The sequence below is a fragment of the Tenrec ecaudatus genome, chromosome 16 (assembly GCF_050624435.1).
Source record: "Tenrec ecaudatus isolate mTenEca1 chromosome 16, mTenEca1.hap1, whole genome shotgun sequence".
Lineage (NCBI taxonomy): Eukaryota > Metazoa > Chordata > Mammalia > Afrosoricida > Tenrecidae > Tenrec > Tenrec ecaudatus.
The window spans coordinates 63,867,830-63,893,266 of record NC_134545.1 but is presented as its reverse complement, the minus strand read 5'-3'; the positions used below and the strand labels follow the sequence as shown (position 1 = coordinate 63,893,266).

At 41.4% G+C, this 25,437-nt stretch overlaps 1 protein-coding gene across 2 annotated transcripts in view; it reads left to right on the top strand.

The window, feature by feature from the left end:
* Nucleotides 1-25,437, top strand: part of BICC1 (BicC family RNA binding protein 1) — a 311,914-nt gene that overhangs the window by 257,341 nt on the left and 29,136 nt on the right. For both annotated transcript variants that reach the window (XM_075534861.1, XM_075534862.1), the window contains exons 4-16: nucleotides 329-408; nucleotides 2,590-2,748; nucleotides 4,025-4,078; nucleotides 4,890-5,084; nucleotides 5,296-5,547; nucleotides 9,702-9,833; nucleotides 12,049-12,235; nucleotides 13,140-13,301; nucleotides 13,834-14,027; nucleotides 14,150-14,282; nucleotides 19,140-19,296; nucleotides 21,453-21,618; nucleotides 25,151-25,190. In XM_075534861.1, coding sequence (XP_075390976.1) covers nucleotides 329-408; nucleotides 2,590-2,748; nucleotides 4,025-4,078; nucleotides 4,890-5,084; nucleotides 5,296-5,547; nucleotides 9,702-9,833; nucleotides 12,049-12,235; nucleotides 13,140-13,301; nucleotides 13,834-14,027; nucleotides 14,150-14,282; nucleotides 19,140-19,296; nucleotides 21,453-21,618; nucleotides 25,151-25,190 — 1,911 coding nt within the window. The remainder of the gene's footprint in view (nucleotides 1-328; nucleotides 409-2,589; nucleotides 2,749-4,024; nucleotides 4,079-4,889; nucleotides 5,085-5,295; nucleotides 5,548-9,701; nucleotides 9,834-12,048; nucleotides 12,236-13,139; nucleotides 13,302-13,833; nucleotides 14,028-14,149; nucleotides 14,283-19,139; nucleotides 19,297-21,452; nucleotides 21,619-25,150; nucleotides 25,191-25,437) is intronic.

Sequence of the window (25,437 nt, the reverse complement as noted above, 5' to 3'; positions counted from 1 at the left end):
GATGCAAGGAGTGAGCCTTGGAAAACTGCCCCAAACACTCGTTTAGTAAGTGGAACTTATACATACCTCACTTGCTTAAAAGTAATCACATGATATCATTTAAAAAGTAATCGAAGGCAAGCAGATTTAGCCAGTTTTAAGAAGGAAAAAGCCACCCAGATATGCACAATCTGGATAGTTGCCCTCTTTTTGTTGGACTTCAATGGTAATGTGCCTAGAATGAGTGTAGTCTTGGGTCGCCTAATCCTTTTTCTCACATCACGACAGAAGTTTAATAGCAAAGCGTTTGGGAGCTTCATGTGATGACTTTGCTTCTGGTTTCTTACAGATCCCCATATTAAGGTTTCAGGGAAGAAAGAAGACGTTAAAGAAGCCAAGGAAATGATCATGTCTGTCTTAGACACAAAAGTAAGTGCATGTTGAGGACTCTGAGCTGTCAGAAGCCTGTCTGCGCAAGGGCTACTTCGCGCTGCTTTCCAAGAGCCACACGGAGGAGGAGCGCCATGATTCAGGACTGGTGGTTTATGAAATAACGTGTGTGTGGATCTGCAATGGATATAAAGTTCTGCTTAAAATTTGAATTGTTTCTCACCTTCTGGGTAATTGAACAATATTATGTATGCCTATACATGCACGTATGTATGTGTATGTATATCCACGTGGATATATTGTAAGCATGTGTGTTTGTATGTGTATGTAGATGCGTGGGCGCGTGTGCATATATATGTACACAAAGACACAAACACACACACCTTCAGAAAAAACTATTGGAGTTTTTAACAACATTGTAAAAGTAGCGGAAGAAAGGTGACGTCACATCCACTTTCCAGATTAGTTCGGGGTAAGGATGAAGAGACTGCAAAGTTTAACATATTTCCCTTGAAAAGGCCAACAGGAAACAAGAACAGTCTCTCATGTGGCATGTGGTGTACATGTGCATCTCTGTGGGTGATACGGCATGGGGTTTTTAAAAATCATTTTGTTGGGGGCTCATACAACTCTTATCATAATCCATACCTACATCAATTGTATAAAGCACATTTGTATATTTTCCCCCCTCATCATTCTCAAAACATTTGCTCTCCACGTAGGCCTCTGGCATCAGCAACTCATTCCTTCCCACATGCAAACCCCCTTTTACAATCTATTCCAATCCATAGTGACTCCAAATAGGATTTCCAAGACTTAAAGGTGTCAAATTATGTGCTAATTTTAGAGGACGTCTTTCACATACACGTCTAAAGCAACACTGGGCTCAAACACAGTAGCGACTGCGAGGCCGGTACGGGCTCCAGGTGGGGTTGGGGCACCGGCAGCAGGGTCGCTATGGGTTGGGATCAGCTGGATGGCACCACCGAACAACACAAAGCACTTCTTATATGCCAGCCACTTCGCCGAGCACCTTATATTTTAGAAATGGTTAGTTTATTCCGTATAGCCAACTCCATGCAGAGATATTAATTTGTCCAGGATTCCAGAGCTGATAACAAATAGTGTGAAGTTTAAAGTCAGGTTTCCTGACCTTTAAGCACGGTGTGATGCTGCCTGATAGTTCACTGTTGTGATTACTGATATCTTCCTCTTTCCTTTTGTTTTCACATCTAATAATTCTTTACCTTCTAATTATTAAATATTCCAAAACTATCTTCTTTTCTTTCCCCCTCCCCCCTCAAACAGAAAGGCTATATCTTGTCCAGTATTTCAAAGGATAAACTAAAAGGAGAATTAAGTTTGAACATCAAAATATTTAATGGAGAGACGTTTGAAAACCAAGAATTGAGAAAGGGGAAAATTACTGGTAGTTTCGACATGGTGCTGCGTTTTCACTTTCTGAAGTTACTGTCTAAAGCCGGGTCTTTTCCAGCACCATCCTCATCCATCAGAAGAGACTTCATGTCAGTCTTAACATTTCTGCAATGCAAAACGCCCCAAATTTAAAGACATGGATTCCAATGAACACCGTGTTTTTATTCCTCATGTCTTGGGATTTTATACATTGGCTTATTGTAGCTCATCTTACATTTGTCTGGGTTACTACTTCATGCCCTTTCACTGCGAGAGCCTGTCCTGAGACCTCTGCCTCACTCTCCCATAGATCTGTGCTATCAAGTTTAACACAAAATAACATGGACCATGAGGAGGCAACACTTGTAAATTCTTCCCTATTCACAGTTTAGAGTATTACTTTTATATTTTTTCTATTAATTTCATAGAATGCACATATTTTCAGTCTTGCCATTTGAAGTTTTCATGTGTCAAGAATAATGTGTGTTGAAAAGAGAATGAGTGATTTATTTGTAAATTTATGAACTTTAAGACCTAACTTCCCCCTCCCCCCCCAAAAAAAGTATCCTGGTAAACAGTGCATCTTTCTATTTCTTGTGACAAATTTAGTTGAAGTAAGAATTCATTTTTATAGTCAAAGACAAATAGATATAGAAGTTTTATCATGCAAGAGGATTTTTATGAACAAATCTATGGTTTTCTAATAGGCCATTTTGTTAATATTATTCCCCAAACAGAAAATATATTGGGGTTTGTTCCTTCTTTTCTTACGCATGGAGAAATAATGACATTATTTCTGTGTAGAGCAACCGGGTCACATTGAAGATGGATGTTTCACATACAGAACACTCTCATGTAATTGGCAAGGGTGGCAACAATATTAAAAAAGTGATGGAAGAAACAGGATGTCACATCCACTTTCCAGATTCTAACAGGAATAACCAAGCGGAGAAAAGCAACCAGGTGAGTTTTCTTTTCATGTAAACTCTTATGGAATGGATCACAGTCTTAATTTTCAAAAGGCATATTGCTTTTGAGAGATGAGAGCCAGTCCCCACCCCACAGCATCAATTGGATGACTTGTACAGTCCTACAAACTGAAGGTGTGGAGCTTTTTTGAGAAGATGAGCTGTAGGTGGAACCCAGAGTCTTTTATTTTTAAATTTTATTTATTATTATTATTTTTAACCCAAAGTCTTAATTTCTAAATGATTGGTAGAAGACCAGATAATAGCCATAAAAAAGCAAGAGCCTTAAGAAAAAACTCAGCATGTCCCATAGGAATGGCCCTAGACACCTGCCTTGTTCCAGCACCTGTCTGCTCTGTGGATGCTGGCTGCGCTGTCTCACCAGGTGGCCCCCAAGGTTCTATCAGATCTCTTCTCAACCGTCACAATACTAAGCATTGTGCTGAACAGAAAGGTGACTGGATGTGGTCTCCTCTCCTCCCTTGACAGTGGGATGCTTTCATAGGGGGCTAGTTAGACGGACCTAGCGAGAAGCAGGGCGGTGTTCAGACTGTTTACAGACTACCTGGGAGGCACGGTCACCATCCCTCCGAGTGGTGTTTTGGAACACTCCTTCCTCCAGTACCAAGACTCACTCGGTAGTAGATGAGTCGTGGGAAGATTCGTGGGCTTGGGGCAGTGATTACTTCCCAGCTAGCAAGGGTCTCTGACAGCACAACAGTCAAGCATTACACCGCTAGCCAGAAGGTTGGCGGTTCGAATCCACTCAGTGGTTCTGTGGGAGAATGATCCACAATCGATCTGTTCCCATGAAAACTCAGAGCAGTCAATGCTCCAAGGCGGTTATTGTTTTTATGTGGGGTCACTGCCAGTTGAAGTGGCCTCAGCTGCCCCAAACAATCATAACAGAGTTAAAAAATATATATTTTTTGAGATATAGTCCAGCCAGACCATTTATAGTGCCATTGAGCTCATATGCAAAGAGTTAAAAGAAGGAGGAAAATGAACTGTTGAAGACTTGTTTGAAGGGGGATGACCTCATGGGAGGTGTGGGGTGTAGCTAAGTCCAGGAGGTGATGTAGATAAGTTGACGCATATCCTCTGAATTTCTTGTTAAGAAGAAAATTCACATCAAGAAAGTCTGTATTGAAATTTCAGAGTCAACCTTCTTTTTAGCGAGTTCACATTCAGTACAGGATGCGGATAACTGAAAAATGCAAATATGGAATCAACTGAAATACACCGGACTCCTTATTTTCTTATTTCTACAGGTATCAATAGCAGGACAGCCATCAGGAGTAGAATCTGCTCGAGTTAGAATTCGGGTAAATACTTATTATTTTAATATTGCAAATCAAAGTCAGCAATGTTTGCATTAGAAACAATTTAAAATATCATATTTTATTTTCTTTGTAACCAAATAATAAATCCAAGTAAGTATGAGATATCGACAATGTTGTCTTTTGTCTGCTTTGGTATTTGTTATCCCAACTTTTTGTAGACTGGAAAGAGGTTTGTTTTTTCCCTGTATTATTTATCAAGAGCTTTGGTAGCGTAGTGGGCTGCACATGGAGCTGCTAACTGTAAAGTCAACACCTCGAACCCCCCAGCCCTTCCATGGCAGAAAGACGAGGCTGTCTGCTCCCGTGAAAAGGCGGCCCTGCTGCAGATTGCTAAGGTGGCCAGGACACCGTACTGGTCATTGCCTCTGCGACGCTGGCGTAGACCAGGTCACAGGATGTGTACTCTTATACCAATGTCACTGTGGGGTGAGAATTGGCCAGAAGGCAGTGCGGTTGGTTTTGGTTTCTGCCATTATACGTCTTTTCCATTTAAGGTGTTTTTCAGAGATAATCTGGATGTAAGCCAGTTCAGTTTCTCATATGATTTTGCAATGACCAAAAAGAAGCCGAGGACCCAGGCCGTGGTCATTGTAAGTTCTAAACACTCAGGTTTTACAAACTGTCCCTAAAAAAACCCCCAAACACTTTACATGTAACCTGCCAATCTTGCGTCTACAATAAAAGTAGTTTGCATTTCAGAACCTCATCCTCAGAAAGGAGCTCACGAACTGGACTGCCTCTGAAGGCAACGCGCCTGGCGTCCCTGCCCTGAGCCGCCGTCGCTTTCTTTCAGGAGCTCCTTCCGTTGGTGCTGATGTTTGAGCTGCCCGTTGCGGGAATCCTCCAGCCGGTCCCCGACCCCAACGCGCCCGCCATTCAGCACCTCTCGCAGACGCACAACATTTCCGTGACTTTCAAACAGCGCTCCCGGATGTACGGTGCTACCGTCATAGTGCGAGGCTCTCAGAATAACACCAGCGCCGTGAAGGTAAGCAGTGGAGGTCACGCCAAGCATCTTAAGTGTGCAAATCCTGCTAGTCATATTTTAAAAGCATTGGACTCATTTGTTTTTCAGAAAGTTCCCTCATTTTGCTCTCTGTGGTGCATATTTCCATAGCTCTTAAAAGGCCAATCGAGCCCTCCCATCGGTGTGGCCAGTTCATTTAGAGGATGACTCTGTCTCCATCTTCTTCTCCTAGGAAGGGACTGCCATGCTGTTAGAACATCTCGCGGGGAGCCTGGCATCAGCTATTCCCGTGAGCACGCAACTAGACATTGCGGCTCAGCATCATCTCTTTATGATGGGTCGAAATGGTAGCAACATCAAACATATCATGCAGAGAACAGGTGCTCAGATCCACTTCCCTGATCCCAGTAATCCACAAAAGAAATCTACTATCTACCTCCAGGGCACCATTGAGTCTGTCTGTCTGGCAAGGCAATATCTCATGGTAAGTTTATAGAAATGAATGTTATTTTTAAGAATCTCTGTGTATATTATGTGACGTTGTACATGACAGAAACCTGGTCAAGTAGTGATGCTTTTTGGTAAAAGGAAATAGACTGAAAAAGTACGGTCCATAATACCACAATAGGCTTTATTTCATTCCATCTAAGAGAAAACCATGGGATCGAAGTTTCCAGGAGGACAGGGGAGAAAGGGGAGGGGGAGGAAAGGGAGCAGGAGCCAGAAAACCCAGGGATCAGGGAACAACAAGAGAAATAAAATTGATGATGAGGAAGGTATCGAACTCCTGGTGGGGTTTGATCAAGTGCATTGTAGCCGAGAGGAGTTACTGAGAGCCGAATGAAGGTTGAACATGATAGTGGGACAGGAGGAAAGGTAAAGGAAATAGACAGCAGAACTAGGAGGCAAAAGACATTCATAGAGGTTTAACTATAGGCATGTATATATGTAAGTATATTAATATTTTAATATTAATAATGATAGGGATATAGGTCTATGTACATATAGTTATATGTTAAGTATCAAGGGAATAGACACACATCAGTTTTCCACTCAATCCTCCCTCAACAAAAGAACACTTTGTTCTAATAACCTGGCATTCTATGATTTTCACTTTCCTGATCTGATCGCTAAAGTCAAAATGGGTGCATAAGCAAATGTGGTGAAGAAAACTCATGGTGCCTGGCTATTAGAAGATACTGTGTCTGGGGTCTTAAGGGCTTGATGTTAAACAAGTGGCCAACTATCAGGGAAGCAACAAAGTCCATATGTAAGAAGCACACCAGCCTGTGTGATCATGAGGTATCCACAGAATCAGGTATCAGGCAATCAAGTCCCAAAACAAACAGTCATATGGATGTGAGTGAAGGGAGCTGGAGTGGAGACACAAAGCCCATCTGTAGACAATTGGACATCCCCTCATAGAAGGGTGACAAGGAAGGGACAAGTCAGCCAGGGTGGAGCATAGCACTGACTAAACAGACAGCATTTCTCTCTTCAATACTTACCCTCTCCCCACCCCCACTATCATGACCCCAGTTCTACCTTACACATCTGGCTAGACTGGAGCATGTACACTGGTACCGATAAGAGCTCTCGACACACAGAATCCAGGACAGATAAAGTTAAACCCTTTAGGAACAGTAATGGTAGTAGCATACTGGGAGGATAAGGGGAAGGTGGAGGCAGAAGGGGAAGAAAGGAGGAACCAATGCATGTATTACTCCCCCCACCCCCGGGAACAAACAACAGAAACATGGGTGAAGAGAGGTAGTGGATGGTGCAAGATATGAGAATAAGAATAATTTATAGTTTATCAAGGGTTCATGAGGGCAGGAGGGTGGGAGAGGGAGGGAAAAAAGAGGAGCTGATTACCAAGCTCTCAAGAAGAAAGAAAATGTTTTGAAAATAATGATGGCAACTTACGTACAAATGTGCTTGATATAATTGATGTATGGATTGTTATAAGAGCTATAAGAGCCCCCAGTGAAATGATTTATTAAAGAAACACACAGACTGAACACAGAGTAGGTAGCAATGAAATCAGTGCCTATATTTTGTGGCATGGATGGAAAGTGATTATTTTTATCTGGCCACTTGTACTAACGTCACCATGGAAAGTTCTGCACCGTCTGGGTCTTTCCTCAGAGAGCTGTATGGTTCCGATGAGATTCATACAACTTCCCGCATCTACTTGTCAACGTTAGCAGCAAAGTGATCAGATTTGTGTCCATGTTTTCAAGTAACTCAAGCCCCTGGTTAAGTTTAGAAAACTAAATCCCTTCGGTAGTGTTTTGAACAGTAAATTGTAAAATTGATCACCTTCGAGTCTGTAGCGGCCCCAGGTGATCTGCCAAAACAGTTTGATACACACTTGGCCCAGAAAACCCCACACAATCATGCAAATCAAGAGGGTCGAATCTCTGAGTCCACGTTAAGAACACCCATGAAACTGCGCAGGCCATCAAGGGAATGCACATCTGGAAAGCCACCAAAGATTTGAAAGACGTCACTCGGCAGAAGCAGTGTGTGCCCTTCCCACCTTACAATGGGGGAGCCGGTAGGTGTGCCCAGACCAAACAGTGGGGATGGACCCAGGGTTTCTGGGCCAAAAAAGAGTGCTGAATTTTTGCTGCACATACTTAAAAATGCAGAGTCATGCTGAACTGAAGGGTTTAGATGTGGAGTCTCTGGTCCTTGAGCCCATCCAGGTGAACAAAGCCCCACGATGCGCCACTGGACTTCCAGAGCTCGTGGTCGGACCCGGACACACGTGAGCTCCCCCGCCACATGGAAACCATCCTCACTGCGAAGGAACTCACTGCTCCTAAACCAGAGGAGGCGGCTGCACAGAGCTTCCAGAAGAAACTGAAGAAGCAAAACCTTATGACTCTGGAGCCAGATAAGCTTAAAATAAACGTTAATAAAAGTTAACATTCTCAACATCTGAGAATGCTAACATCAATCAATTACATGGTGGAACATGGCATGCAGTACATAGTATGACAAAAACAACCAAAAGGGTTCTTCACAAGTACAGCTCAGCATAGGTTGACTGTCCCATACACCAGGGTCCCCCTGTGTCATGACAGCCTGGGGTGGCCGCAGGTCCAGCCCACACACATTCCTACTCAAAACACCCTTGTGCTTTCCTGTTCCACTCCTGACCTTCCAGGGCATTGGGAGCACTAAGCTTCAGGGTGACCTTTGTCATTATTAACCTGCAGAGTTCATGGTTTCAGCACGTTGATAAAATCTGTTTATAATATTGATTAATTTCCTGTGGCAGATGACAGACATTATAATCGTTAAGAATTATTATGATAACTTAAAATAAATTTGTTTTGTTGTAAATGGGATTTTTTTTTAGAAATTGTTTTATTAGGGGCTCATACAACTCTTATCACATTTTTAATTTATTTAACCGACATTACTTCTCAGGCCCTTTTTCATATATTGCTATCAGGTGTCATAGTCTACTCAAGTTTACTTATGGTTTATATTTATTTTTTTCCTCTTCAAGAGTTTTAAATGTTATTTTTTAATTCGGTGAACTTTTTAAAGCATTCTGGAGAATTATAAGTTCGTATTTGTACTTGGATCAAAACAGGTGTGCAGTGAACCTGTGTTCCGTGGACAGATAGGGTCACTGTGTGCTGGGGACCACCTCATGGCACCTAGCAACAAGTGTGGTGCCCTTGTCTTGCTGCAGACTATTGGGAAAACGTAAGAGGTCAAGAAATAAATTGGAAGGTTTCCACCTATATTTTAACTATCACGTGTTTCCCCTTCAAGTACCACTTTCCCCTAACATATTACTTTGTCATAAGAGAAATGGAGCAAAATGATTCCATTTTAACCACAGTATGCTTGATGGGATACTAGTGTACAAATTTAAGTGATATAGGGGCTAAAATGGAGTATTCTAGGTGAATCATGAAAGGCATGTGATGTGATTCCTATGCTTAGGAGTCATAAAAATTTTAAAAATTGAAAGCCTGAGGGAAAAATTACTTTGCAGTCAAACAAGTGAGATGGTTAAATAAAGCAGGGGGACAATGGTAGCATTTTGCTTCAGGGAGGAATTAAAGTTTGAATCGTGCTTTATGATAAAACCTTGGATTGGTGGCGAAGTCTTTGATGCATTAAGATGCCAGGATGCAAATACACGGCTCGGCTAGTTGAGCCTGGAGAAAGGGACAGACATAGAAACTTGCAGTGACTCTAGCAAGAGGGCTCTTCAGCTGCTGAGGCGCGTGTCAGCTTCATTCAAGAGGCAATGAAAAGCCACCACTGGAAGCTGTCGAGCAAGCCGCCATCTCCGTGCCCCTGCTGGGCATCTAGTGTCTGTCATGACTGCAAAACTAGGGTCCAAGAATGGAGGTGCTTTTCAAAGTGAAAAGTGGGCAGAACCGCCAGGCTCCCAAATGGAACGTAAGACATAATTTCATCACACCAAAATAGTCTCTGTCGTTTGATATTATCTCGATGCCAGCCATCTAAGTGAAATGAAAACATGAGTTGGCTTTAATCCTTGAGTTTATGTAAAATATTACATTATTTATAGACATGTTAAGTTACCTGGTGTTTAAATAATTAACGGCTTACCTCCAACACATTCTATGTTTACATTTCTAGGGTTGTCTTCCTCTTGTGTTGATGTTTGATATGAAGGAAGAAATTGAAGTCGACCCACAATTCATTGCTCAATTGATGGAACAGCTTGATGTCTTCATCAGTATTAAACCAAAGCCCAAACAACCAAGCAAGGTTGGTTTAGAACGTGGACCCAAGAACCAAAGGCTATACGTACTTATTCTGTATACATGTGCATCTTCTTAACTGATAGTCTATAGAATATGTGCCCTTATAATCATTTCATATACATACAAATTGGCAATAACATTTACTATTGGTCTTCATTTTCTTCACCTATGCCCAATGGAGTTTCAAAACCGTTCTTGAAAAATGTTGGTTTTTGAAGGCCATTCTTAGTAGCCATTTTCCCTCTTAAAAATATGTGAGAAGAAAAAGAAAATATTCTTATTAACTTGCAATCCGATAACTTTAAGCTTTCCTGAGCTAGAGAGCTGTCAAGGCGGATCAGTATCAGTCTGCTGTGTGTACGGATCCAATGCGTTCAAAGGACTAGTGTACTCGACTGTGTGCCTGACACTGCGCTACTTTCCGTCCTGAGTCGGCCCAGTTTAGCCTTCTCGCAGAGCCCTTTATCGTGTGACATTACAAAATTACAACAACTGCATGTAGCATTACAATTTAGCAGGTAACACTGGTGATACTGTGTATCAAAGAGGGTGTAAGTGAAGGAGAACGCGCTCCTGTTACTGCTTTATAGATCGGCACAGCCATGTTGGAACGCACGTTGAGACCATCTGCTCCCCTGGAAAATGCCGATTCCACCTTCAGTTCCGTATTGATCTGTATACCTTGCAAAAGATTCTTACACCAAATGGGCAGGACGGACCTTGGGTGAAGAAAGAAAAAGAGCAAGTTTCACTAAAACATGTACTAAATGCTAACATTTATTTAGGTTTTTTTTTTTAAGTGCAGTGTGTTATCCGGAACAATACACACCGAATTCAGAATGATTAGGAGGAAGGAAAGCGAGACGAGGAAAGTCAACAAGGGAAAGGGTTTTTTAAACCTTTGTCAAAATTGTTAACAAAATAAGTTATATATAATTCTAGGTGAATAAATACATAGGTACTATATTGATTTTGGTTTTCTGCATTAAAATCAAAATATGCAGATTTATCAAATGTAAATTATTAAGTTTCTTGAAATTTTAGAAGATGAAAAATGCTAATTTCTCAACCCAAATTGAGGTTCCTGTGTAGGCAAAATACCAAATATGTGTGCCTTCCATTTTTATAATTTTCTAAATTATAAATATCGTATATGCCTAATATATGCATTCTATGATATTTGTCTAATTATAAATTATATGGCCCATGTTTTCCATTACAAGAACAATCGTGTTCTCTTCAGTAGAAAACTTGGAGAGATCATTGATGTCCTGAGTTTGATATGATGAATATGAAGTGGAGCAGAGTTCCTTCATTTTATGTATCATAAAGCTTCGTGTTTGATTTCATCCATTACTTGATTAGAATACTGTTGCTACCAGGACTAAAAAGTAAAGGTAGAAGGAACATTAGAACTAGCTGTTGACATGAACAGACCCAGGAGGAATTCCCAAGTCCAGCAAGAATGCGCCGGGCGCAGGCACAAAGAGATAGTCGGAGAGAACTCTGAAGCACCCTTGTCAGCTGGGATCCTTTGATTATGTCTAGATGGCCCCAGTTCTGCCTGCCGTTTTAACTGCCTTTTCATCCACACATTTTCTTTATTGACTATGAGAAGATTTCACTTCCCCCCACACTTTTTTTAATGTATCGAGCATTTGTTTTTGATACACTTAATTTCTCATACGCTTTGTGACATTATGTCACCTATTCCTTAAGCAGTAAGAGATAAACACGAAAGTCAGTGACTGTTATTCTGCCATCGCTCCATAGTGATTGGTTGGTTTGATTTTGTAAAGAGAAGCTTGAGTGGGCAACCCTTTTCATTGTAAAGAGAGGAGGTTGTGAAAGAGGAGGGGCTGTAGAGAGGCCCCTGAAGTCTGTTCCTCTTGCTGAGCCCAAAGGGCTCGGCCGTAACCTTGAGCGGGTCCTTTCACTGCATGATGCTCTCTCTGATGGGCCCTAAGTCCCACCATCTAGGGGTTGGCCATGGATTGGAATATATGCAAAGCATCAATCACAGTATCTAGAACCCAGGCCACTGTTAATAAATAACATTTTATGGTCTTCCCAGAATTAGTCGACAAGAAATAAGTGGGCCATTCATCTAGGCCCTGAACTGAATTCATGTCCGCATCTTTAGTTCTGACCTCTGCCACTCACCCGCAATGCACTGTAGACTATGTGTGTGTCACTTTCCCCCCATTATGTTTTCATAGTCTGTGATTGTGAAAAGTGTTGAGCGAAATGCCTTAAATATGTATGAAGCAAGGAAATGTCTCCTCGGACTCGACAGCAGTGGGGTTACCATGGCAACCGGTCCATCCCCAGCATCGTGCCCCGCCGGCCTGGCGTGTCCCAGCTTGGATATTTTAGCTTCCGCGGGCCTTGGACTCACTGGACTAGGTATGGCATTTATCCTCACAGTTCTTCGCAGTCACAGGGTGGGCGGGCTGTCATCTCCATCTTTCTACCACGTGGGTCTGCGCTTCACAGGCCATTTATTTTCTCCCCAAGCCCTAAAATCAGGCAAAAACAAAACAAACAACCAAACCCAACAACATGTGAATCGATCCATTAGTGGTTTTTGCTTTTGCTAGATTCTGGCTTTCCGTTGTAATGATTCTTTCCACGCTGGCATGAATAATCAGGGTCTGGTGGTTTTACTTTGACGGGCTGTGCTTGCCGTGGAGAGTGAAGCGAGCAGACGGACTGTAATTCATGTGTTTGTTCTCGTTTGCATTTGCAATATTGCCATTGATCCCTGGGGAGAAAGATTATCCAGTTTGCTTTTTCAAAAAGTAATTGCCAATCCGCGTGAGGGCTGGGGAACGGGAGAGGTGGAAGCAAGCGGAGCACCTGTCTCCAGAGGTTAGGCCTGCATTGTGGAGACACAAAGGAAATCTAACCTGCAGCCGCTGAGGGAAGCAAATGGAACTGCATTTATTTCTAAGGGAAGGAAAACAAAATTGAACGCGCACCCTGCCTGTGCTTTAGTTCTTGTAGAAAGTACGGTGAGCTGCGTTCATGCTCATGGTGATATTTATTTTATCTTGTGTGAATTTTTGTCTTACAGACTGAAGATAGTTGCTTTGTTACAGTTAGGGGAGGGATACTCTTTCATACATTTCAATTGCCCCATGCAGTGACACAATAATCCTAGCAAACTGTCCTGCCTCATTCCAGGACTAGATTTGATTTGTGTAATTAAAAAAAACAACAAACAACTTGGCAATTAAAAAAAATTGAAACACCTTACTTTGGTCTGAACATCTTGAATAAATATGCATTTTAACTTCATTCATTTTAGGTCTTTTGGGACCCACCTCCTTATCTCTAAATACGTCTGCAACACCAAATTCACTCTTGAATGCTCTTAATAGCTCAGTCAGTCCTCTGCAAAGTCCAAGTTCTGGTACCCCCAGCCCCACGTTATGGGCGCCACCACTTGCTAATACTTCAAGTGCAACAGGTCAGTATCGTTTCAACATCTTCGAATGGGTGTCAGGTTTTGCATGTTTTTAAATGAACACATCCAGTCGTCTAGCTTCCTTAGGGGGAAAGCCCTTTGTTCAAAACATACTTCAGTCAACCGGAAGACTCATTGTTGAGTCAATGAGTTAAATGAAAGCGCAGTGATTTCCTAATAGAAGTGAAGTAGTGTCTTCAAAAGAGCATGCTTCGGTAGGGGCAATGGCAGAGGCATACGAAGGCCGCATAGTTAAGAAATGTATATTGACTCACTTGGTAGCTTTTGGTATGTGCCAGGTGTAGAGAGCTGTCTCGTTGTGTACTATGAGAAATTTGGATTAAATATTCTCTTGTATCCTTCCATTTTAACCTTCTTCGGTTGGGGTTTTAAAATAGTATTGTGCAACTTATGTATAGAGAGGCACCCACATTGCGTGTCCTTGTGAATCTGCAGTTAGCACGCGTGTCAGCTCCTTTGTTGACGGTGAGTGTTTCCCTGCTCCAACGTCTGTATTTCTTCAATGTTGTCTTAGGTTTCTCTGCTATTCCACACCTCATGATTCCGTCCCCTGCTCAAGCCACGTTGACCAATATTTTGCTCTCTGGAGTGCCTGCCTATGGCCACACCACTCCGTCCCCGCCTCCTGGCTTGACTCCTGTTGATGTTCACCTCAGCAGTTTGCAAACAGAAGGCCAAAAGCGACCTGTTTTAAATGGACATGCACAGGTAACGGGATCTCCGCAGTTTGCAAGAGGTCAGAGGTAACGGCTTAAACCTCAACATGAAATGAATGTAAGGCGGCAAAACGGTGACTATGTCTGTCTGCATGTTGTTTTCTGTTATTTCAGTCTACAAGCATAAAATATGGCGCCATATCCACTTCACCGCTGGGAGAAAAGGTGTTGAATGCAAATCACAGTGATCCATCCAGACAAACAACTGGGTCTGAGCAAGCAGCTCCCAAATCAAGCCCCCAAGAAGGTTGAGAATCCTATCTTTACTTCTGAACTTAAGTCTGGTCTATCCTTGGATAAAGGGGGGTGTGGAGCGTATGTGCAGTGACTAATTTTGGGTTGGCTTTGTCAACCAGTTGTGACTCATCTTCTGAGCTTTTAGCGAGATGTCCACATAGATACAAAGCTGCATCCATATAGATAAAAATGTATGCGTGTGTGCACATGTACACCTATACAAGACCTTGAAAAGTTCGTGGAAAATTGCATTCGATTTTATTTCCATTATTTCACAAAACTTTTGAACCCCTTCCCTAGTCTATGTATAAGTGTGTATCAAAAATTATTGCCACTAAATCATAGAAACCTTTATTAAACAAAAATATCAAAATGTGGAGCTCCTGTTCCTAATAGACCCCGCATCTAGATTCATGTGCTTCTGAAGGAGGTGGTTCCATATTTCTACCCCTCCCTAAAGTATTCTGTGCTGTCTGATTTTCACCACAACAAAGTGGCAACTGGGGAGTTCTCAAGGGACGCACTCTTGTTCCTTTTCAGCGTTCTTTGAGTGTTGAGAACACAAAGAGAACTGAAGGGGCATAGTCAGGGTTGTCGGGTGAAGGGGGTAAGATTTCACAATGAAATTCTTCTAGAATGGTCCTTACTGTCTTTGAAGAATAGACAATTTCTTTGTGATCGGCGGGAAAAAATCCCTTGGTGTAACTTTCCTTGCTTTTTCTCTCCAATTCGGTTTTTCATATTCTGAAAATGTCTTCACAATAAGCCCTCATGATTGCCCAGTGCCCTTTGAAATAATTTAAGGTGAGATTACCATGTTGTAATTCCAGAAAACCGTTGCATACTTTGAATTTAACTGGCCCAGCAAGTCCCCTTGGAAACCACTCGACACTGCATTCTACATCATTTTGGTAAATCTAAGAGCTTCATCCCTGATTACAATTCATTCCATAAAACCAGCTTTATTAGCTTTGATCGTGCTCAAAAGACTGATGAGAAGATCGGCTCTTTCAGTTATCTGATCTGTGTGCAGTAGTTTTGGCTGCGATCAAGCGGAAAGCTTCCTGAAGCCAAAATACTTTCTGAAAATTGAAGATGCTGAGCCATGTGGTATCCCAACTTAATTTTTATCTATTACATCAATAAAAAGTCTTCTTCCTTCAGTTTCTGAACTTCAACCAGTTTCTTCATTCGTGAAGAGTGATGGTCTTTTCTCTGGGCTCATTATTGAGGTCTTCCTGACATTTCTTCAAAAGCTTGATCCATGTGACAACTTGTTTTATGAGGAGCAGCATTCCTGAAGAACCCACGCCAGCTCCGATACCGTCCTCGAAATCATTGCTAAGTTCAAGCTCTCTGTTACAGCTACTGTCTCCATCTAATTGAGGAGATTCTCTTTTTTTTTCTTTTTCACACCAACACTCTACCATTCTAAGCATTAGATACCCTTCTCCTGGGACTGGGCTCACCTGATAACATGTCCTAAGCACATGAGACAGTCTCAACGACAGATCTCTTCATTCTTCTGATGGGCCCTGGAGCTTTCAGTATTCTTCACCAATACCATAATCAAACCCATTGACCCTTTTCCAGCCGTCCTTATTTATTGTTCAGCTTTCACATGCTACAAGGCTTTTGAAAATACCATGGTTTGGGTCAGGTGCAGGAGCCGTGGTGGTGTAGTGCTTATGCATTGGGCTTCTAAACACCTGGTTGGCAGTTTGAAACCACCAGGAGCTCCATGGGAGAAAGAGCTGACTTTCTACTCCAGTAAACAGTTACAGTCTCAAAAGCCAATGTGAGTCAGCACTGACTCAGTGGCAGTGAGCTTGGTCTTTGGCTTTGAGATCAGGTGCACTTTAGTCCTCAAAGTGACATTTTTGCTTTTGAACACCTTGAAGATCTGATACAGCAGATTTGCATAGTGCAACATGCCATGAAATTTCTTGATTGCTTCCAGGAGCATGCAAAATGACATCTTTATCACTTCAATCGTTTCTGTATTTTTTCATGACGATATTTATTGATCTGGTTGTAAGGATTTTTGTCTTCTTTATACTGAAGGCTATTGTCTTTCATCTTTGTTAGTTACATGCTTAAATTCCTCTTCTCTTTCAGCAAGTGAGGTTGAGTCATCTGGATATTGCAGGTTGTTAATTCATTTTTGTGTTAAGCTAGGTTCTCTAGAAAAGCAAAACCAGGGAGTATATCTCCATAGCTGCCTCTCCTCTGTCACTTTGCATTGCTATGGCACTTCTAGTGTTGTTGTGACACTGTAAGATATGTCACTGGTAAGAGATTCCAAATACCTGTAGGCCCAACCAAAGCGAAGAGTTTTCAGTAGAGGGTCTAAACTAAGAACAGACCACACAGAAGGAATAGGCTATCAGCTACTGAGAAGTTACCCAATTAAAACCTTATAGATAACTTGGGAACATTGTCTGCTATTGAAAACCTCATGAATAAAAGCAGAACATTTTCTGAGAGAGTGCCAGAAGATAAACACCTCAGGTCAGAAGGCATTCAAAAGATGAATAAGGAAAAGCTCTCTTCTCAAGTAGAGTGGGCCATAATGCGGTGGATGGAGTAAAGCCTGGGGGCGTAAAGCCATTGGGACCTTCATTTGCTGATGGGGCCCCCCTCAAAATGAAGAGAGACAGCTACAAACCTAGGACCTTGGCATGTTGGAAGTATGAATCCAGGAAAATTGGAAGATGTGAAAAGTGACATCCAATGCATAAAGGGAGACATTCTTGGTGTTAGTGAGCCGAAATGGACTGTACTGGACATTGTGAATCCGAAAACTATATGGTTACTATGCTGAGAATGAAAGATACAAGATTAATGAGGGCACACTTATCATCAAAAAGGACATTTCTAGATTCATTTTGAGATAAAGGGCTGTCTGTGATAGGATAATATCTCTGCGGTAATATCTCCATACAAGCACCAACCACAGAAGCTAGTGATACAGAAGTTGAAGAATTCTACCATTGAATTATGGTGCCGGTGAAGAATGTTGGAAGTGCCGTGGACTTTCAAAAGAAAAAACAAATCTGTCTGGACGGAGGTACAGTCAGAATGTTCCGTAAAGGCAAAGATGATGCGACATCGCCTCAAGTACTTTGGGCCTGTTATCAGTAGAGACCGGTTCCTGGAGAAGGACATCATGCTTGGGAAAATGAGGGGCGATGAAAAATAGGAAGACCATCGACAAGATGGACCGAAACATCAGAACAATGGTTAAAATGGGGCAGGGCCAGGCACATTTTTGTTCTGTTGTACCCAGCGTCTGTGTGAGTTGGAACCAACTTGATGAATTATACGAAAACACCTACACACATATAAAGAACTTTATATCAAGGAAACGGAAAGGGCCCACATAATTGTGGGAGCAGGTAAGTTCAGTCTGGTTCAAGTCCATGGATCCTGTTCAAGCTGGTGACTTTTGCTGACTCATGTAGCTGCCAGGCCAGGCTGGTGAACCAAGAAGCAGGAAGACCATAGTTGGGGGAGACAGAGGTCGATGAATCCAAGGTCGGCAGGCAATATCTTAGGCCACTGGTAGTTCCCATGGTCATCAGGAAATATGGACGCCATTGACTCAAGTCCAAAGAACCATTGGTGGATGAGACAGATGTAGGATCCAGACGCAACAAGAAGAGCCAAGACTTCCCACAGAGTCTGCGTAAATAGGAGGATGCCACACCCCAAAGTACTTCCTTTCAATTGCACCCCACCCTACTCGAAGCGTAGTTTCATTGCTTGATTGTTCATAGCAGAGTACATCGTGGAGTTGATTGCATTATGTCAGATCACATCACATCACATCACATCACATCACATCACATCACATCACATCACATCACATGGAAGCCTTTAAATGCCAAACTAGAGAGAAATCCTGGCCCAGCCCAATTGCTACAAAGTCTAACTATCATAGCCTTCTTTTAATCTTGATGCACATTCTTCATATAGTCTAGCTTCTTGGGTTCTTCGTTTAGCAGATAGATTGAATAATCACCATACAGGATTACCCTGATGCACACCTTCCATGATTTTAAATCACATATGTTAACCATGTTTTGTTCCAGTGACTGCCTCTTGCCCTATTTACAAGTTCTGTAAGCGTATGCTAAGTGTTCCGGAATCTGCATTCTTCACAGTGTTATCTATGCACTGTTGCTGGTCACAATGTTATCTATGCACCTATGCCTTTTCCTGGTCAAAAAATCACTATTTGGTATTCTCTGCCTTCATCTTGGATACATCTGACAATAAGCAGGACCTATCCCCTGTTCCAAGTACTCTTCTGAATCAGGCTGGACTTTCTGTAGTTCGCAACGTGCTGATGCAATTGTTTTCTAGTGATTATAAAATTATATATATAATTACATGTGAAATAATATTGATATAATTATACTCATAAAATTATATAATCATACGAAAGCAATCATGTATGATTGCATATGCAGCCCCACAGGGCTTCTGAGACTACATGGGAACAGGTAGCCCCATCTTTTTTGCCTTTCTCCTATGAAATGGTTCGTGGGTTGAAATCATGGTTGGCAGTTCAGCACTTACCCCACAGTGGCATCAGAGATCATGTATCTATCTATATCTATATATAGTTTTTAAAATAACTTCATTGCCCCAAACAATCTTTCAAACATATGAAGGTCTCCTCTTTAAATTTTACCTTGCGCTTTTGCGGCAGGCCTAGTGCGTTAAGGTGCCCTCCATGGCTCAGCACGTTTGCCTTATGCCTAGTTAAGCCCGTCAAGCTAACACTGCCCCAGTAGCGTTGGATTTGGGTTTGCTTCCACTGCACGTGACTTTCAACTTCTTCCTCTCCTCTCCATTGCAGGTTGTAATGATGCTTTTGTGGAAGTAGGCATGCCTCGAAGCCCTTCCCATTCTGCAAATGCTGGCGACTTGAAACAAATGGTGGGGCCCTCCACAGTCTCCTGCACCAAGAGACAGACGGTGGAATTATTGCAAGGCACAAAAAACTCACACTTGCAGTATGTATTTCAATCCCACTCACGCTCGCAGTATGCATTTCAATCCGAACAGCCCCTTTCCTCTGAAAGAAAGTGAATTTGTCTTAAACTCAATACTTGGATCCCTTTGGTTCAAATAAAATCTGAGCTCTTCCAAAGATTTTTCTCATTTATCTTTATAATTGCGTACTCTTTCAAAATAGGTTTTGAGATTTTTTTAATTAAGGAATAGCCTCTGCTCATGTCGGTCCCTTTATATCTTGTGGATAGTCCTTTCTGATTTGGCTGGTTGGGTTTTCAAACCTGTGCTCTCTCAGTCCTCTGGATCACTAGACAGTTTCACAGTTTCTGTCTGTTAGTCACCGGCAGGTAATTTTGCTGCTTGCTCTTTGCTGTGTGAAATTAGCCTCGTGTTTTCTCCTTCCTTTCACCATGAATCTCCTTGGTCAGCTGTGGACCACTTTTTCCAAGATGTTACATATTTAGGAAATACATGCCCATCAGGGTTTGCTTTTATTTATGGTAAATCACATCAAGTACAGACACATCAATTGTATTAAATGCAACTCTGTCTGATAGTACAGTTCTATGTATACCTTTATTACTGTGCTTTATTTTAATTTTTTCAAAAAGCATTCAATTCTCCTGTTCCTATTAATTTCTACCCAACATATTTCCTCCATTATCTTGTGAATTTCTTAAGCTGCCTTCCAGTTCCTTGATGCAAATATAAACATGTATTCTTATTCCTTCCCCTTATTAGAATCAATTTAACTTTTATAACTTGTATGGCCAGTTAATTATCATTGGTGTCATTTTGTGCAAACCTGATTTATCTGTTTTTCTTTATGTAATGCTACTATCCAAAGTTAATGTAATTTAACACAGGTTAGATAAAGAATTTTGCTTTCTTTCACACATGGAAACATTTTACATGTATTCATTCACCAGTGGCTATGCTGTAAATCTTCTCATCAGTTGTGAGGATTAATCTGCAACTTCCAGGATAGCCCGCCTGCATGTCATCTCTCATCAACTCCATCAGTCCCTGACTTGGCTGCCATTGATATTTTTGGAACCATGAGTCTAACTGCTCTTGCCATGCTCTGCTTTAAAACCACCAAGCCTTGCACACTCACTTCTTCCCCATATGCTGTTCCCTCGACGGTGCTGTTCTCCCGTCATTTCGCCCCAGTGAACCTGCAGGATGAACCTCCGAGCAGTTGTCCTCTGGAGCTGCCTCTTCTGTCAAGCAAAGCTCGCTGCCTCCCTTTCTGTATTCAAATACGTTTTGCATTCCAGTAGCCAGAAGTTTTATCTTTTTTTCTGCAATGTCTCTCTTTTTTTAAAAGTTATTTTAATAAATAATTTTATTGGGGGGTCTTACAGGTCTTATAACAAATCAAATATCAATTGTATCAAGTACATTTTTACATAGGTTGCCATCCTCATTTCCCAAACATTTTCTTCCTGCTTAAGCCCTTAACCCGCCTTTGTCAGTGGCTCTGCATGCCCCGTGCAGCTGAATAGGCGAATGAATAAAAGAATGACAAAGTTGGGTTTTTAATATTTTTTCTCACCCCTACTTTGATTTGAGCTTAATTAAGAGTTGGATTTGAACTTGAAATTCCTATGTCCATTATGTATCACGTAAAGTAAGTCAGCTGCCCAGTGTAAGACACATTTTATGTTCTGTGCATCTTAAATAGCCACTGGAAAATAATGATTAGTTTTCCACTACCTCTATTTGAAATCATTACTATATGCTTTACTCGCACATAGACTAGATCATCTATGTGCCTCCAGATCAGCTGTGTGTCTGTTTAGACACCATAGGTATAAGTCATTGAATCCTCCTTGATGCAGAAAACTTAGAAACCTCTGTACCATATAAAATATACCTTATGTACAAGACACCAGATATGCTATATACAGTGCATTAATATATATCATAAAGTAATTTTAAGCTCCAGTTCTAGATTTCAAAAGCCTGGGGTAAAATTTCTGTTCTGCCGTTTATCATAAATGTGACCTTGGCAAGGTACCAGCCTCATCTGGAAGCATGGACAATGGCACTGCCCAGCTTATAGGAGCTGTGAATGAGAATGGCAGGCGCACATCTATGCATTCAGTGTGATTGTAGAGGGCAGTGTCCAATTCCAAACTTTATTCCACAGTACCACCGACCGGTTGCTCTCAGACTCGGACCTGAGCGCTTCGGAAAGCCCTTTGACCGACAAGAAGGCTCCCGGGAGTGAGCGCGCGGCAGAGAGGGCAGCAGCTGCCCAGCACAACTCCGAACGAGCCCGCCTTGCCCCTCGACCATCATATGTCAACATGCAGGTAATGGCAATAAAACAGTGAAGTCTGTCCCAGTGCCGGGTGCTGGGGCCTGGGTATGGAGAATCCAGATAGTGTTCGGAATAGAACAGAATGTTTTCTTGTTGATCAGCATGAAACTTAAATTGTATATGAAGTAGTTAGGAATTTTTTTTAAGTTGAAAATAAGATGCAAGATGCAGCTTAATTTAAAAAAATCCTTTAAAAAATAAAATGGTCAGTGCCGTTAGGCCTTACGCAATCAACATTATTCAGCTGCCGTTTTCAAAAATATAAGTGTGAGACTGGTTTCTAAATAACTGCCTCCTCACATGGTCTTTAGGTGTATTTTCATCTCATTTCATAGATAAATTTAATACCATTTGATACCAATGATACATTTCTGGTACCATTTAGAGCAGTGGTTCTCAACCTTCATAATGCCACAACGCTTTCATACAGTTCCTCATGCTCTGGTGACCGTTCCACCATAAAATTATTTTCGTTGCTACTTCATAACTGTAATTTTGCTACTATCATGGATTGGGTGACCCCTGCAAAAAAGGTCGTTTGACCTCCAATGGGGTCGCGACCCACAGGTTGAGGGCAGCTGGTTTAGAGGCACTTAAAGAAGTAACTAATATGAAGTTAGTTCTTTGAAACTACATGTTGAATGTTATTGATGATTTTGTTACTTTACTAATTTTTATGATTATTTTAAATTACATCCTCAATTTCCTTTCAAATGTAGCCATTTTCAAAATGCCAGGCTAGTTACTTACTTACTAAAAGCCGACTGTTGACCATGAAATTCAGAAATAAAGTTTCCCTGTGGATCACAATATGAAAGGCAAGCATTTGTTCTTTGTGCCTTTAGAGAACCCTATAAGCATTTGATTTCAGTATCAAAATTAGTGGGTAGACTTGCTCTTACCCCTCCTGCCTCCAAAATGAAAGGAAACTTTTAACAAAATCCTAGGATTGTGTGTGGGAGATGTCATAAATACAGCCACAAAATCAACTTAAAGAACAAAATTGTTGTCCTTGTGTGGATTCAGACCCAGACAAGCCCAGGTGGACCGAGCAGAACTGTGAGTAGAGCTGGCAGCCTGAGAGCTACCAGAAATAGCGTCTCAGGAGGGTCTTCAGTGGAACCTCTCACGGGGCTTGAGCTGCCAACCTCTCAACTAGTAGTCAGAGCTTGAATGTTTGAGCTACCCAAGAAAGACTATCATCCTTGCCTAATTCCAGTTTAAACTACAATCCAACCCCCTTGGCTTTCTTTTAATTCTTTGCGTTTGAAACATCTCCATGAGGTTTTGGATGTTTTCATAAAAGCTATGGTCTTTACAAGAGGCCTGTGACAGCGCATTGGGTTAATCAATGGGCTGCTAATTGAAAGGTCAGTGGTTCAAAGCCACCAGCTGCTTTACAGGAGAAGGTTGAGGTTTCCGTAAGAATTGGCAAGTTTAGAACCCCGAAGGCACAGTGCTCCTCCATCCTGTACAGTGATGATGAGTGGAATGCACCTGATAGCAGTTTTTAAAAATAGTCTTTATAATGTATCAGACTATTAAAACACATTGTAATAAAAACTATCCAAAAAACCCTCAATACTTTTAAAAAATATTCTTTATAATGAGTCAGAGGAGCCCTGGTGTTGTAGTTTTTTCACATTAGAAGAAAGATGCAGCTTTCTACTCCCATAAAGAGTTACGTCTTGGAAACTCACAGGGGCAGTTCTTCCTTGTTCTGTAGGGTCACTGTCAATCAACATGGAATCCGTTTTTTTTTTGTTTGTTTGTTTCTATAATGTGTCGATGTTGTGTCTTTTAAAAAGGTAACTGTAACATTTCTCTGGTGATTTGGTTTTCCACGAATGTAAATCATCTACCCATCTCAAACAGAGCTGTTCGCCCTTAGGATCCCTTGTTGGTTTCTAGTCATAATGTGGTGTTCTTATAAATCTTAATTTCCATCAGGTGAACCAATTTCATTTGCCTTCTAGTGGGAATGAGAATGTTTTTGACGATAGAGTTTCAACTTAAGGAGATGAATTTCTGCCATCAGTAATAGCTGACTCTTGTAATCACAGAGAAATCCATGATAATCACCAGGAAGCATTGGCAGGACCAGGGAGAGCTGACAGGAAGGAAGACAGAGACTTCCCTGCCTCCCTCTGTGGGAAACGATCTCAGTGTTCCAGCTGCTTCACAAGAGCTCTCTCTTCACACTTACCTCACATCTTCCCGATTCATTTTACAGTTATTTCTCTTACACACCCCTTCCAAGACTCGAAATATTTGAAGGAATAGATTCTTTTTTATTCTTAAGGATGTCCTTTCACAAAGTTCAGCACAGCCCTTTTCACCAGTAGACACTTAGTATTTTCTGAAATCGTGAGTGATGGTTTGCCCCACCTCCTGCCCTTAAACATTCAACATTAAAAGTTGATTTAACCCCCCCAGAGCCATTGGGACCTTGCAGTTCAGCTAGACCATCAAGCTGCCCCTCCTGTTTCACTGCATATTCTTAAGGTTATCTTACTTTGTGGTTCGCCAGGGATAGCCCCGGTTTACTTTTATTGTGCTAATCTAATTATTACTTGCACACATTTTAATCTCAGGAATTTCCTGTTTTAAACCATAAATTATGTGGATACTCTATTTAGGGTGATATAAGCCTCCTGGGAGAACGGGCAAAGAACTCTTTACAATTGGGTCTTCTCCTTTCTGGTGAGGCCTTTAGGACAACCTGAATCAAATTTTATTTAATCCCTCAATTGAAGTAAGCAGCATTGGACTAGCAATTTGACCTGTGTGTTATGTTTGGGCTACTTTCTTTACCGGTACCTTCACCATCCCCCAGGAGACCTGGCTGCATCCTAGTTTCCTAGTTGGGGTTAGTTTTATGAATGAATGGTGCCATTTGAGCCCCATTCAGTAAAAGTTGACTTTATTTAATTTTGTGGTGCTACTTAATGTCATCATAGATTAAAGATGAATGAAAGCATGATGTTTATTGTTTACTTCAGTTCCAATGTAAAGACTGCCAATTAGGCTAAATAATGGCTTACATTGTCTTGACTTCATACCACTTGAGTCCCTGCTTATCTAAATTTAAGTGGGGATTTGGAGAAAGAAATGGGGCCAATAAATACTGGAAAGTAATCTACTTGTGTGGTATTTCTTTGAAACACAACATAACCATTACAAATTATTCACAATATTGCAGTTTATATTGGCCATGGCATGGTAAGTATTCAGAGTAAATAAGATTTTTTTCTTTTTGAAGGAAAAATTATAACTGTTGTCATAGCCTTTACTTAACGTCCAGAGTAGCCATTTATCATTCTAGCTGATTAGTTTTGAAAGCAGTTTTAAACGTGTCAGACTTGCATTGCGTGACTGTCAGATTCCTTGCAAAGCTCCCCAGTTGTCTGGGGAAGATGCATGCCCCCCCCCCCCCCCAGCACCTCTGCTCTCAGCTCACCGAGCGACTGCCATGGCATTTGGATAGGCTGGCACTAAAGATCTTTTCTCTGTGTCCTCTCCAGGCATTTGACTATGAACAAAAGAAGCTATTAGCAACAAAAGGTAAATATGGCATTAACTATCTATACTTTGATCCTTATTCTCTGTTGCTCCAGAAAAGATTTTCCATTATTTACGGTAAATTCACACATTGACTTTACCCCGCACTCATCCAAAGCAATCTAGAATGTTCAGGTTCCAGTTGCACAAATTTTGTAGGGTCAAATGTATTTTGTTGAATAGACGGACAGTAGATTAAGATTCTTACCATTGCTCTGAGCAAAGTGATCAAAGAAATTTGGAGGGATTT